General features: G+C 42.4%; 1 protein-coding gene across 8 annotated transcripts; it reads left to right on the top strand.

The window, feature by feature from the left end:
* The first annotated feature begins 2,187 nt into the window (after positions 1 to 2,187).
* On the top strand, positions 2,188 to 14,908 carry smpd2b (sphingomyelin phosphodiesterase 2b). Of its 8 annotated transcripts, XM_042319262.1 has the most exons (13): positions 2,188 to 2,532; positions 2,968 to 3,034; positions 3,436 to 3,573; positions 3,797 to 3,948; positions 4,049 to 4,145; positions 7,650 to 7,726; positions 8,526 to 8,619; positions 8,731 to 8,820; positions 10,734 to 10,816; positions 10,907 to 11,039; positions 11,198 to 11,302; positions 11,474 to 11,648; positions 12,691 to 14,908. In XM_042319262.1, the coding sequence occupies exons 4-13, from the start codon at positions 3,899 to 3,901 to the stop codon at positions 13,113 to 13,115; spliced, it is 1,329 nt and encodes a 442-aa protein (XP_042175196.1). In that variant the 5' UTR covers positions 2,188 to 2,532; positions 2,968 to 3,034; positions 3,436 to 3,573; positions 3,797 to 3,898; the 3' UTR covers positions 13,116 to 14,908. The 8 variants fall into 8 exon arrangements, with proteins under 8 accessions (XP_042175196.1, XP_024282294.1, XP_024282292.1 ...); XM_024426526.2 differs by lacking the exon at positions 2,968 to 3,034 and having other exon boundaries at positions 2,188 to 2,415; XM_024426524.2 differs by lacking the exon at positions 2,968 to 3,034 and having other exon boundaries at positions 3,800 to 3,948.
* Positions 14,909 to 14,928: the final 20 nt, after the last annotated feature.

The raw sequence follows: 14,928 nt of genomic DNA, 5'->3' as shown, positions 1-14,928 counted from the left end.
AAATGGTCGGTGATCTGTTTGTTAACTTGGCTTTCGAAGACCTTATAGAGGCAAGGTAGGATAGAAATAGGTCTGTAGCAGTTTGGGTCTAGAGTGTCTCCCCCTTTGAAGAGGGGGATGACCGTGGCAGCTTTCCAATCTTTGGGGATCTCAGACGATACGAAAGAGAGGTTGAACAGGCTAGTAATAGGGTTGCAACAATTTCGGCGGATAATTTTAGAAAGAGGGTCCAGATTGTCTAGCCCGGCTGATTTGTAGGGGTCCAGATTTTGCACTTCTTTCAGAACATCAGCTATCTGGATTTGGGTGAAGGGGAAATGAGGGAGGCATTGGGCAAGTTCCTGTGGGGGGGCACAGGGCTGTTGACCAGTGTAGGAGTAGTCAGGTGGAAACATGGCCAGCCATAGAAAAATGCTTATTGAAATTCTCAATTATCGCAGATTTATCAGTGGTGACCATGTTTCCAAGCCTCTGTGCAGTGGGCAGCTGGGAGGAGGTGCTCTTATTGTTCATGGACTTTACAGTGTCCCAGAACTTTTTGGAACTCTTGAAAAAACTAAATAAAATCATGATGTCATTGATCTTCAGGTCGTAAAGTCGGAGCTCTAGAGAGATGACAGAGTTTCTGACGTGGAATTCCGCATTGAATGACCGTTCAAAACTATTTTTCCCAATCTGAGCTCCCCCTTCCCCCAGAGTTTCCAGTTTTCTTGAACACACTGAAGTCGGAAGTTGGGATTACCAAATTCTCAGTAGTTTTGAGCGTGGCGACAATGAGTGTCTCGTCTCATGGGGTCATCAGTAGTTACCACAGCCACCAAGTCATAAACCTTGCCTATTTCATCCATTTCTCTTCTTAAAATCGAATTTTATACCCAACCTTAACAGCACTGCTTATCTTATGCCTAACCTTAAATTAAGCATATTTTTGTTCCATTAATGTTTACTTCATGGCTGTGGTAACATGCACAGGAAGCAATGATTTAAACTCCCAAAGAGTACCACAGTACGAGTCAAAATACCCATAAAACTGAGCAATCAAACAGGAAAATGGTTCTAATCATTTTTCCACCATTTGTTTTTCCCATAGGGGATGTCAGAAACACTTCAAATAAGAGCTGTGTTTGGTGTAGGCTTACCCTTGTGTGACGTTTTGATAACCATGTAAATATCTCTAGGACAATATATTTGCTTTGTTTACCCACAAAGAAATGAAAATTAGCTGCTAATGTGGCTATCAAAGAACTACAAATACCATAGTGATCTGGACGAGACTACCAAAGGAGGCAAAGGTAAGAATCTCTGGATTAACTATCTAATGTTAGCTAAATGTAGTAATGAATAAATTGGCTATTGTGTGAACTGCAAGTTTTAAATTGACACAATACCTGTTTAGCGAAGGTTTCAGCTGGAGACAACGTACAGGAGCTTTGTGGGATTTTTAGTCTTGCATGATGTCTACTTTAATACTAAGTAGCAGTTTCGAATGTGAAAGTAAATAGAGCCGAATATGTAACCTTTATTTCACTAGGCAAGTCACTTATTTTAAGTGTTTCTTAAATCCCCTATGGGAAACATTTATGGTGGGAAAAGGAATGAAACCATTTCCCGTTTGACCGCAGGGTTTTATGGGTATTATTGCACCGCCACTGTGGGGCTCTATTAGACAGTTCTTCAAGTATTATAATGTCAATATACTTTTGTTACTCACCAAATATGAAGTTTCGCTGAGCAACTATCTTCATTTACTCCCGGTACAGCCAGTATGTACTTCCAAAAAAAATCTGAATAAAAACGTACAAGCAAACAAACAAATTCGTCTTCGGCACCAATGCATTGAGCTGTTGTAGACTTCCGACCTGTGCGTGGCAGTAATGAGGGATTTAGGCCTACATTGGCGGTGCCGAAAAGTCATTTTTTTGTAAATTTGTATTTATTTTGAGTAGACACACAATCACACATTCTCGACATCTCTAACGCACAAATACTGGGGCAGGTTTCGTAATGCCTACGATGTTACGAGTGTACTGATATAAGTAGGACACGTGACATCGACAGTTTTGAGACAAAAACACTTTATACCGGAGTTGTTTCGAGATGGCTATGCATATTAATGACACGAGGCTAGTCGCGTAGCATCTCTCTCTCCATTGAATACTGGTGGTTGACGTCAACAGCCCTCATCGAATATTCCACCCAAAATTACAAGATTGAGATGTATCCACCAATCCAAAGAAAGGATATGCGGTCGCCTAGACAGCCCACAGTGCCGCTTTGTGGACGACTCCCATTGTTAGGGCGGAGAGACATGTATCTTGTCAGAATATTCATCATCTTTGGTCAAGCACAGCAGCGATGGGAAAACTACCTTGGCTGGAAACAATCTATTTGTCAGTAAATAATACAAAACCCAAAGTAAGGTATTATGACGAACAGGGTTGCAAAAGTATCACCCTGTTTTCTTGACTTGTCAGCACGCGACATGTGACCAATTGCAGCCACACGGAACTTGCTAGTAAGCCTGCTTGTAAGGTTGGTAAATTCATTGAAACCATTGGCTATCTAGCTAAAATAAAGTGCTAGCTTGATAACGTTGGATCATTGTTAAAGTTAACTCGCACCAAGATGTCACCCATCTGCTCCATTTATGTAACTAATGTTAGTTAGCTAGAGTCTATAAACAGTTAACAGTAAGGGTCTGTTTCTGTGTCATGAAAGTCAAAGCCTGCTAGCTACATAAAGCACAACATAAAGCAAAACTGGCTTTAGCTAGCTAAAGCCTAGCTAATGTTGTGTTAGCTAGCCATGTTGATGGTGCACTAACTTCGATAGATTGTCTCTGGTTGTCATTGCAAACGAGTTGCAGTGGTGGTCAATTAACCTGCTAAGGGTAGCAATCTGGTCTCGAGCTCTCTGGCGCCTAGCTAAGAATTTAACTCATATTGTAAAACGTCTTCTCTTTTCCAGCAATATATATTGCTATCTGGCGCCTAGGGAAGGCAGTTGGCTGTGTCTTAACTTTAGGATCATCAACGTATGTTGCCTGCAAGGTTATCTGTTTTGAATACATAGCTAACGTTAGCTAGTTACATTATTGCATGCGCAAATTGACAAATCAGGTACTTTGTGTTTGGTAACATATTATTTTATTAACAATAGATTAAATTCACTTAGGCCAATCATCACATTAAAACATGCATAACTTATGGGTATATACAACCAGTTTTTGGATTCACCTAATGTTTGTATGGCCTACCTATTAAACAAAGAAAATACCTCTTTTAGGAATGTGTTTTTCTTTTTTTGACTATGGTAATGAGTATTGACACTGGGTTAAGTTTAGGCCCACCCTTTTTGTATTCAGTGGAAGGCCTCTCATTCTAACGTAACCCTCCTGGTCTTTTCACCGGCTGTTATTCTTCTGTCCTGTGTCAGTGTGTCTCCTATGTCAGCAGTGTGTTGGCTTAGGCTAGGTCAGTCTGCTATGCCCCCCTGCAAGAGAGGAGACAGACAGTGAGTGTGGTGGCCCGCTGCGTTGTTGGACTGTGTGGGTTAATGATTGAGTGCTGCCAGGTATATTTACATAGCTGTTTTATTGAACTTCCAAGTAATGTTCTCTCCTCTCTCACAGGATTGTGAGCATACAATAAAAGTTGCTTAGGCTGGCTATAGACACTTAGAGAGCATTCAGCCTCAAAGTTGATTCGCTCTGCTCTATCAGTGTTTTTTCTTGTTGGAGTTCCAGTCAAAGACCTCACTGCTCATTCTAACCAGGGATGTGGCTTCATCCACACAGCAGGGACTAACCTCAGCTGCCACACAGGGACTAGCCTAACCACACAGGCAGGCATTGACCACCGTTGAAGTCTGCCATCACTGTTCATTTATTCCTATAACCATGGCTGACAGCAACACCATCAGGCTCCGAGTCTTCTCCCTCAACTGCTGGTGAGTGCTGTTTTTAGTGTATGCAGACTAAGCATATATTTTTTTGCACCGCACACATACTAGGGCTATAATGTTGTCTGTCTGTCCTTCCTGTTCTCAGGGGTATCCGTTACCTCAGCAAGCACTGTCGGGAGCGCTACGCCATGATCGGAGAGCTTTTGAGCAGAGAGGAGCACGATATTGTCCTGCTGCAAGAGGTTGGTGCACACTGGTCTGTTCTGCTCATATTTTGGTGAAGGAGGTCCACTGTGTTGCACTCCATTCCACCACTCTCACAGCTGTCTCAGCTGTCTGGGCATTTCGCCAAAGCTGTGGAATTTTTCCACCCTTACATTCCTACTATATATATATATATACTGCTCAAAAAAATAAAGGGAACACTAAAACAACACATCCTAGATCTGAATGAATGAAATATTCTTATTAAATAGTTTTTTCTTTCCATAGTTGAATGTGCTGACAACAAAATCACACAAATTATCAATGGAAATCAAATTTATCAACCCATGGAGGTCTGGATTTGGAGTCACACTCAACATTAAAGTGGAAAACCACACTACAGGCTGATCCAACTTTGATGTAATGTTCTTAAAACAAGTCAAAATGAGGCTCAGTAGTCTGTGTGGCCTCCACGTGCCTGTATGACCTCCCTACAATGCCTGGGCATGCTCCTGATGAGGTGGCGGATGGTCTCCTGAGGGATCTCCTCCCAGACCTGGACTAAAGCATCCGCCAACTCCTGGTCAGTCTGTGGTGCAACGTGGCGTTGGTGGATGGAGCGAGACATGATGTCCCAGATGTGCTCAATTGGATTCAGGTCTGGGGAACGGGCGGGTCAGTCCATAGCATCAATGCCTTCTTCTTGCAGGAACTGCTGACACACTCCAGCCACATGAGGTCTAGCATTGTCTTGCATTAGGAGGAACCCAGAGCCAACCGCACCAGCATATGGTCTCACAAGGGGTCTGAGGATCTCATCTCGGTACCTAATGGCAGTCAGGCTACCTCTGGCGAGCACATGGAGGGCTGTGCGGCCCCCCAAAGAAATGCCACCCCACACCATGACTGACCCACCGCCAAACCGGTCATGCTGGAGGATGTTGCAGGCAGCAGAACGTTCTCCACGGCGTCTCCAGACTCTGTCACATGTGCTCAGTGTGAACCTGCTTTCATCTGTGAAGAGCACAGGGCGCCAGTGACGAATTTGCCAATCTTGGTGTTCTCTGGCAAATGCCAAACATCCTGCACGGTGTTGGGCTGTAAGCACAACCCCCACCTGTGGACGCCGGGCCCTCATACCACCCTCATGGAGTCTGTTTCTGACCGTTTGAGCAGACTCATGCACATTTGTGGCCTGCTGGAAGTCATTTTGCAGGGCTCTGGCAGTGCTCCTCCTGCTCCTCCTTGCACAAAGGCATCATGTTGTGGGCGTGCTTTGCTGCAGGAGGGACTGGTGCACTTCACAAAATACATGGCATCATGAGGAACGAAAATTAAGTGGATATATTGAAGCAACATCTCAAGACATCAGTCAGGAAGTTATAGCTTTGTCGCAAATGGGTCTTCCAAATGGACAATGACCTCAAGCATACTTCCAAAGTTGTGGCAAAATGGCTTAAGGATAACAAAGTCAAAGTATTGGAGTGGCCATCACAAAGCCCTGACTTCAATCCTATAGAAAATTTGTGGGCAGACCTGAAAAAGTGTGTGCGAGCAAGGATGCCCACAAAACTGACTCAGTTACACCAGCTCTGTCAGGAGGAATGGGCCAAAATTCACCCAACTTATTGTGGGAAGCTTGTGGAAGGCTGACCCAAGTTAAACAATTTTAAAGGCAATGCTACCAAATACTAATTGAGTGACTGTACTCTTCAAGTACAGCATGTAAACCGCTTACCCATTGGGACTATGATGAAAGAAATAAAAGCTGAAATAGAATGATTTATCTACTTTTATTCTGACATTTCACATACTTAAAGTAAAGTGGTCATCCTAACTGACCTAAGACAGAATTTTTACTAGGATTTAAATGTCAGAAATTGTGAAACATTTAAACTCAGTTTATTTGGCTAAGGTATTTGTAAACGTCCAAGTTAAACTGTGTATATAAATGCCACAAAGTTATCCCTATCTATTGAACAAGCTTTTCAACACTTGTCTTGATGCAATGAATTAGCATGGTGTGAAGCCTTCGCTAACTGAGCGCTTGTTATTCAATATCATCAAGTACAGTGCCTTCAGAAAGTGTTCAGTCCCCTTGACGTTTTCCATATTTAGTTGTGTTTCAGCTTGCATTTAAAAATGAGTACATTTAGATTTTGTTTGTCACTGGCCTACACAATACCCCATTAATGTCAGTGGAATTGTTTTTCCAAATTCATTAAAAATTAAAAGCGGATGTTTCTTGAGTCATTAAGTATTCAACCCCTTTGTTATGGCAAGCCTAAATAAGTTCAGGAGTAACCATTTGCTTAACAATACTAGTGTTTAACATCTCTGTACCCCACACATGCAATTATCCGTAAGGTCCCGGAGTCAAGAAGTGATTTTCAACCACAAAGACCAGGGAGGTTTTCCAATGCCTCGCAAAGAAGGGCACCTATTGGTAGATTGGTGTAAAATAAAAAGCGGACATTGAATGTCCCTTTGAGCATGGTAAAGTTATTAATAACACTTTGGATGGTGTATCAATACACCCAGTCACTACAAACATACAGGCTTCCTTCCTAATGCAGTTGCTGGAGAGGAAGGAAACCACTCAGGGATTTCACCACGAGGCCAACAGTTACAGAGTTTAATGGCTGTGATAGGAGAAAACTGAGGATGGATCAGCAACATTGTAATTACTCCACAATACCAACCTAATTGACAGTGTGAAAAGGAAGCCTGTACAGAATAAATCCAAATATTCCAAAATATGCATCCTATTTGCAACAAGGCACTAAAGTAATACTGCAAACAATGTGGCAAAGTAATTTGTCCTGAATACATGGTGTTATGTTTGGGGCAAATATAACACATTACTGAGTACCACTCTCCATATTTATAAGCATAGTGGGGGCTACATTATATTATGAGTATGCTTGTCATCGTTAAGGACGGGAGTTTTTCAGGATAAAAAAGAAACGTAATAGAGCTAAGCACAGGAAAATACTAGATGAACACATGGTTCAGTCTACTTTCCACCAGACACTGGGAGATAAATTCTCCTTTCAGCAAGACAGTAACCTAAAACACATGGCCAAATCTGCACTAAAGTTGCTTACCAAATAGACCGTGAATGTGGCTGAGTTACAGTTGTAACTTAATTCTGCTTGAAAATCTATGACAAGACTTAAAAATGGGTGTCTAGCAATGATCAACAACCAATTTGACAGAGCTTGAAGAATAATGGGCAAGTATTGTAAATTCCAGTTGTGGGAAGCTCTTAGATGCTTACCCAGAAAGACTCACAGCTGTAATCACTGCCAAATGTGATTCTAACGTGTATTCACTAAGGGGTGTGAATGAGATTTAATTTTCAATAAACATTTCTAAAAACACTTTCACTTTATCATTATGGGGTATTATGAGAATAAAAAGCAATTTAATTAAGGTTTTATTCAGGCTGTAACACAACAAAATGTGGAGTAAGTCAAAGGGTATGAATACTTTCTGAAGGCACTGTGTGTTCTCAATGTTCCCCTGGGTTTATTTTTCAGGTCTGGAGTGAAAAAGACTTCCTCTGCTTGAAAAGGAAACTTTCCTCTACCCATCCGCACTCCCATTACTTCAAAAGGTACAATTAGAAATCTGGTTCAATCTGTTGGTGTTGCTGGCCCTATAGGACCTCCATGTAGTTAATTTACCTAGTAATCCCTTCATCAACTCTCAGAACATATGTGGAAAATATTTTAAATCTGACTCCCACGTTTTCACTCAGTTTCTCAATCAAACATTTCTTTAAGGACTTCATTTAATGGGAACACAGCAAACACACAGTGATCCCTGTGCTCTGTATTCTACACTGCGTTTTCATGTCAACCACAAGAAACATTACTGTTAATTTGGTATAATTATTTTTTTCAGAGAATGACCTCAAAGCAGGAAGATTAGCTAGCTATTGCACAATGGAATTTCTCCAAGTTAAGCTTAATACTTGCTTGACCTCCCATACCAAGGCACAGGGTTGAGATGAGTTCAAAAGCCTTGCTTTTCTAATCCTCTCAGTAATTCACTAAAAGAGTGGAGGAGATATTTAAGTCTGCAGATTTGAGTGAGTTGGTTCTTACATTTTTAGTCAGAGGTCGCATACACTTTTCAGCGTATATACTTTATCTGGACTGGTGTAGTTTGCCGTCCTATCATGTCTAACAGTATGCAGCTTTTAGACATAAGAGAAACAGGACTGAACACTTTACTTGAACAGTAGGACTTAAAAACCCATGCATACCACATTCATAAGCAGTGCATAGGTATGAATGTGTTATAAAGTCCTTCTGTATGTAGCCTACCCTTAAAGTAAAGTGTGACCAAACACTCTAGTAACATGTGGTAGCCTACACATGTATCTTAATGTTGTGTTTGTGTGTCCACAGCGGAGTCATAGGCAGTGGAATGGCCACGTTCTCCAGACATAGAATCCATGACGCATTTCTCTACCGCTATTCATTAAACGGCTACCCATACATGGTAAGTCATCTAGTCCTCAGACATTTGTGTGTAAAGTATGATGAGTTTGTATTTGGTAGGTAGTCAGGCGTTCTCTTCAGTCCTCACTATGTATCCTGTCCTCTGTTCCAGGCCCACCATGGAGACTGGTTTGGAGGCAAAGCTGTGGGGATGGTCATATTAAACATAGGCAGACTGGCAGCACACGTCTACGTCACACATGTAAGTGTTTCTATCCAGACTTCTCATCCACACCTGGGAATAAGACGATGGTGCCCCTGGTCCAAGGGCAGTTTAGTTAATTTCTCCATAATGGTTTAAAGGGAAATCTGTAGTTGCTACATACATTTTTTTTAAAGAAAATGACCGTGCATTTGGAAAGTATTCAGACCCTTTGACGTTTTCCACATTTTATTACATTACAGCCTTATTCTAAAAATGGATTAAATACATTTTCCCTCATCAATCTATACACCATAATGATAAAATGGATTAAAAAACAGAAATACCTTATTTACATAAGTATTCATACCCTATGCTATGAGACTTGAAATTGAGCTGAGGTGCATCCTGTTACCATTGATCATCCTTGATGTATCTACAACATGATTGGAGTCCACCTGTGGTAAAATCAATTGATTAGCTGTGTTTCTTTCCAAAACATGCCCGTCTATAGAAAGTCCTGCAGTTGACAGTGCATGTCAGAGCAAAAACCAAGCCATGAGGTTGAAGGAATTAACCGTGAGATCTGAGGCACGATTGTGTCGAGGCATAGATCTGGTGACAGGTACCAAAAAAATGTCTGCAGCATTGAAGGTCCCCAATAACACAGTGGCCCCCATCATTCTTAAATGGAAGGAGTTTGGAACCACCAAGACCTTTCCTAGAGCTGGCTGCCCAGCCAAACTGAGCAATCGGGGGAGAAAGGACTTGGTCAGGGAGGTGACCAAGAACCCGATGGTCACTCTAACAGAGCTCCAGAGTTCCTCTGGAGATGGTTGTCCTTGTCCTGAAGCCACTCCTCAGTAAAAGGCACATGACAGCCCTCTTGGAGTTTGTCAAAAGGCACCTAAAGGACTCGGACCATGAGAAACAAGATTCTCTGGTCTAATGAAACCAAGATTGAACTATTTGGCGTCACGTCTAGAGAGAACCTGGCACAATCCCTATGGGGAAGCATGGTGGTGGCAGCATCATGCTGGGGGATGTTGTTGGGACACTAGTCATGTTCGAGGGAAAGATGAATGGAGCAAAGTGCAGAGATCCTTGATGAAAACCTGCTCCAGAGTGCTCAGGATCTCAGACATGGGAGAAGGGTCACCTTCCAACAGGACAACGACTCTAAGCGCACTGCCAAGACAAAGCAGGAGTGGCTTCGGGACAAGTCTCTGAATGTCCTCGAGTGGCCCAGTCAGAGCCCAGACTAGAACCCGATCAAACATCTCTGGAGAGACCTGAAAATAGCTGTGCAGCAACGCTCCCCATCCAACCTGACAGAGCTTGAGTCGATCTGCAGAGAAAAATGGGAGAAACTCCCCAAATACACTTGTGCCAAGCGCTTAGCGTCATACCCAAGAAGACTCAATTCTGTAATTGCTGCCAGTGGTTCTTCAACAAAGTACTGAGTAAAGGGTCTGAATACTTATGTAAATGTGATAAACTAGCAAACATTTAAAAAATTATGTTTTTGCTTAATTATGGGGTATTGTGTGTAGATTGATGGGGGGGGTAAACAATATAATCAACTTTAGAATAAGGCTGTAACGTAACAAAATGTCAAGGGGTCTGAATACTTTCCAAATATACTTTACATGACTCATGAGCTTTAGCTCATAGTACCCCATCAGAACCCAAAATATATACGCTTTTTCAAATCAAATGTATTGGTCACATACACATGGTTAGCACTGCCAATGAATTTGAGAGTGCTTACATTTCTCCAAACCCATCCCTCAGCAGTGGTGGGGAGTCCGCTTAGTTGTTTGATCTGAGGAGTGCCCTTTTAAGGTTATGATTTTGGGGAGTTTGCTGATCCTGGATCTGTGCCTAGGGGTAACTTCTACCTGAAGCAGACAGATGCATATGAGTTGTATCTATCGCTAATGTGGTGTCCTCTTCCTGTGTGTGTTGTCCAGCTGCATGCAGAGTACTGCAGGGAGAAAGACTCCTACTTACCTCATAGAGTGGTACAGGCCTGGGAGCTGCAGCAGTTTATTCGGTAAGGAGGCTAACACTCAATGCACACTGCCTCTTGCCATCTTAATTTCGGTGCCATTTTAATGGGTGTTATTCTGATCTATTCTGTTAGTCATACCTCCAGTGGAGCAGACCTGGTGATTTTGGCCGGAGATCTGAACCTGCATCCCCAGGACCTTGGCAACCGGTTGCTACGGACCTACACTGGCCTCCGGGACAGTTACACAGAGACTGCTAAGTTTGATGTATGATGATCAGTCCAATGTCATTCTTTTTTTCATTTGAAATCGAACTGAAATATCTTGCAGAGGAGAGATTGATTGATTGTTTTATTAGTTGTGGACATGCCTCTAATGCTTTATTAAAATTAACTGAAAAGCTTTTAATCATCTTTTCTCCGTAGGGCTGTGAGGACGGCATCACTCTTATAGCAGATAACCCTTTCATCAATCCCAAAGAGCTCTGCCCCTTCGAGAAGGGCATCAGAATAGATTACATCCTCTACAAGGTGACACTGGGAAGGATTGTTGGATATCTGGCTTTTGTTGTAGTTTCTAACAGTCTGCCAATATGTACTGGATGTTAAATGTGCCTACTTATTATAAAATATACATTGAAGAGACATTGATCATTGTATTGATGGTACATCTTGTACACTAAAATGTGTTGTCATTCCTAGGGGTCAGGAAGAGTCTCCATCCAGTGTGAGTCTCTGTCAACCACCAAGGGTTCTGTCCCTGACCATCCCTTCCCTTACTCTGACCACGAGGCCCTTAGCGCAGACCTGCAGCTGCAGACTCTGACCCAACAGGCAGGAGGAGACGAGACCAGAGGTGAGCAGGACTGTGCTGCAGGTACTCATTCTAAGCCTAGATGTGGTTCACAATGATTTGAAGTGTAAACGCTTTGTTAGAGGAATTACTTTCCAATATGTTCATTAACCAATTCAATTATAACAAAGCAAAACACTTTGTCCGTTTCTAAGAATTTGTAAGGTTCTTATTTGCATAAAATAATGTTGGTTGGATCTAGTCACCGTTCCTGTCAACCTGGGGTGTATACCGGCCTGTTATAGAGCCCCAATGTCAGGGGACAGGACTTTATTTTACGGGACCACGGCCCGCCCGTGCACAGTTCTCGGCTTGTTACCTTCAGATGACCGGGACAGATATTTGGATCCGGCTTCGAAGGACCAAATGTTAGATTAATTTAGTTCATATGTGTTCATTAATCAATTCAATTAAAACACACTGTCCATTTCTAAGAATTTGTAAGGTTCTTATTTGCCTAAAAATGGACAGAGACCAGCCATCAAAAGTAATCAATAGCGTTTATTCTCGAGAGCTCTACCCATCATTTCATGTACATTGGTTTATATACCTCTCATTTCGTCATAAATGTCCCTCCTCCTCTAAGACAATGACAAAGCTGCTTTTCAATTCCATTCCAACACATACATATTGCTTAACATATGCTACCACATGTTACACAATCTACTGCAAGCCCAACGGTTTCTCCCCTCCCTGGTTGGGGACCAAACATCCTTCCTGTTGTTAGTTTCACTGTGATCACAAGTTGTCTGTTAACCCTTCCTCTTGGCCTATGTACAAACATTCTTCATCAGACAGCATATAAATCTGTACGTTATAACTCTACGCCAAATTTATACATTATTTAGTCATTATTGATAAAAACCTTTCAACATATTGGCTTTGTCGGCAGGATGAGGGACATTTTAATTGAATTGATTAATGAACACATGAACTAAATTCATCTAACACTCCTACAGGTTTTTAATATTGTTATTATGACTTAAAGCTGATGTATGCATTTTGTCAGTAATCTTCCAAATGTGATGGCCTAGGATTTGACTTGCTATTTCCCTTCTTCCCTCAGGTAAGCTGGCTGAGCTGGTGGACATTGTGACGGAGGCCCGTACTGAGGTGAAGGTGGGCCTGTACTGTGCTGAGAGGATGCGCTACACGGCAGCTCGTACCGGGGTGATGGGCATGGCCCTGCTGCTGTTGGAGCTGGCCATCGCTGCTGTTCCCTGGCTGGCCCTGAGAGCTGACCAACCCTTCCCCCGGGCCTCCTTTTACCTATTGGGGGTGCTGTGCTTTGCCATCCTGATCACCACCTTCCTGCTCTACATCTTCTACACCATGGAGGTGAAGGCTCTACAGGGGGCAGAGGACCAGATGAGGCTGGCTGTGGGGAGCCTCCAGGAAAGGCTGAGGGGATTCCCCCTTGCCCAGCCTCTGAACCGCCTCTGTAGGCCACTGGACGGACAGGACCCCTGCCCTCTGGAGCCAGAGGAATAGAGGCAGGAGGAGGGTTAGGGTATAAAATGAACTGTGAGGAACTGATCTTAAAGAGGGAATCTGCTGTAGGGGAAATAATGCCCCATGGCTGTTTTTGTTGATGAAGCAGCGGTGGAGAGCGTCGAGGATTAAGATCAAATAAATGACAGTACATATGCAGCTGTTCTATTGCGTAGTGAATAATGTCCGATGGGGGAAAAGCGTTTGCAGTTACTTATTTGCTGTTGTAATATTGCAAACGGACGTGGCAGTTTCACCTTTAAGGATACCAGCTTTAAAGAGGTCCTGGGACTGTCTGCATCGACTGAATGTACTTTATGCTATTGAGGATTCACTGCAGTAGAAGCATGCAGCATAAGGTTTGACTTAATGACTTGAACCAGAAGAAAAGGACATTTCTTGAAGTGGTTTTGCTCATGTGCTTAGCTGCTATGTTTTGTTTAGTTTTAACTTTGTCCATCTGTAAATTCCACTTGGCAATCTTTGGATTGCTTACTTACTCATCTTCATTCTCGAACAATGACAGCTTCTCGTGACAATTGGCCATGAGACAATCAGGTGATAAACACATTCTTAACGTACATCTTTCCTATAGTCCAGACTTGAGGATTGCATTGGCACTAGGAGGTTCCTCAGGTCTGGCTTGCATTCCACCACTCAGGGTCTTGGTGGGACCAATTCTTTCCTCTGTTTCATGACTTCCTTTTACAGTGTATAGCAGCTTAGAGCCTCATTAGCACAACTCGGGGACGATGTATGACGTCTGCTTTTAGTTGGAGCCATGTTTTGTTCAGTTGTTGTGAATGTTACACTAAGTTCCAAATTGACCCCCCTAGCCCTTACACCCTAGGCACTCCTGGAGATCTGAAAGGCTTGGATAGGTGGATGCATTGCTGTCGTAGCTTTGTCTACTGATTGGATGGGTGGAACTATTACCATATTGCTTCCACCTATCCAAATCCTCTCAGATCAGCAGGAGTGTCTAAGGAGTAGTCTTAAGGGTCCATTTGGAATTCAGCATCCGAGTGCCCTGCTGGACAAGAGCTCCTGTGACATGGCCAGTTTCAAATGGACTGTGGGGCGACAAAGCACAGTTCCCCCTCTTGAGCTGTACATTAGGCTTTTATTTCGTAGACGTGTTGGGAGGAGATGATCAGATCTCTTGAGCGGTGGCTGCACTGTCCCAAAGAGAGAGATTTGAATGCATTCGCTTGTCTTGTGTAGTGTTTTTAGAAACTGTTGATTTTCATCATAGTCATTTGCTCTAATGACTTTTATTTATGACGTTAACAAATAATTTTGGTAACCAATCAAGGCACACTTGTAAAGAGTCACTTAGAGTTGAGAAGATCAAGTTGTTTGGGTACCTGCACTTGATTAGCAAGATAAAGCTTTTAATGTACCTACCTTGTAATTGAATGTACTGTAAAACGAAGGCCAGTGCAACCATTGCTGCATATGCAGAGATGGTCAATTTAAAAGCACAGAACTGTAACCCTGTCCTGCTTCTTTCAGGGGTTCAGTTTAGTGCAATTAATGATGGGAAAAGACTGAATCATTTTTTTTATATTACACATAGATACATTCAATTATCATCACAAATGTGGGCTAGTTAAATGTATCTTGTCACTCCTTTGAATCATCTTGGTTAAAATGGAACTCTAGCTAATATTGTGTAGTTACTAACAATCCATGGTAACATTTCAGGCAGTATTCAATCCACTTGATTATATGGATTGTTATTGACAATTTGAAGGACATGATTGTAAAGTAAATAATAGTCTATACTAATATTTGGATTTATGTGAACTGT

Source organism: Oncorhynchus tshawytscha, unplaced genomic scaffold, assembly GCF_018296145.1.
Source record: "Oncorhynchus tshawytscha isolate Ot180627B unplaced genomic scaffold, Otsh_v2.0 Un_contig_1824_pilon_pilon, whole genome shotgun sequence".
Lineage (NCBI taxonomy): Eukaryota > Metazoa > Chordata > Actinopteri > Salmoniformes > Salmonidae > Oncorhynchus > Oncorhynchus tshawytscha.
This window is presented reverse-complemented; position numbering and strand designations above follow the sequence as displayed.

Coding starts and splice junctions, on each gene's coding strand:
- smpd2b (XM_024426526.2), top strand. CDS start 3,899: ATGGCTGACAGCAACACCATCAGGCTCCGAGTCTTCTCCCTCAACTGC. Junction 7,727..8,525: donor CACTCCCATTACTTCAAAAG/GTACAATTAGAA, acceptor GTGTGTCCACAG/CGGAGTCATAGGCAGTGGAA. Junction 10,817..10,906: donor GAGCTGCAGCAGTTTATTCG/GTAAGGAGGCTA, acceptor CTATTCTGTTAG/TCATACCTCCAGTGGAGCAG.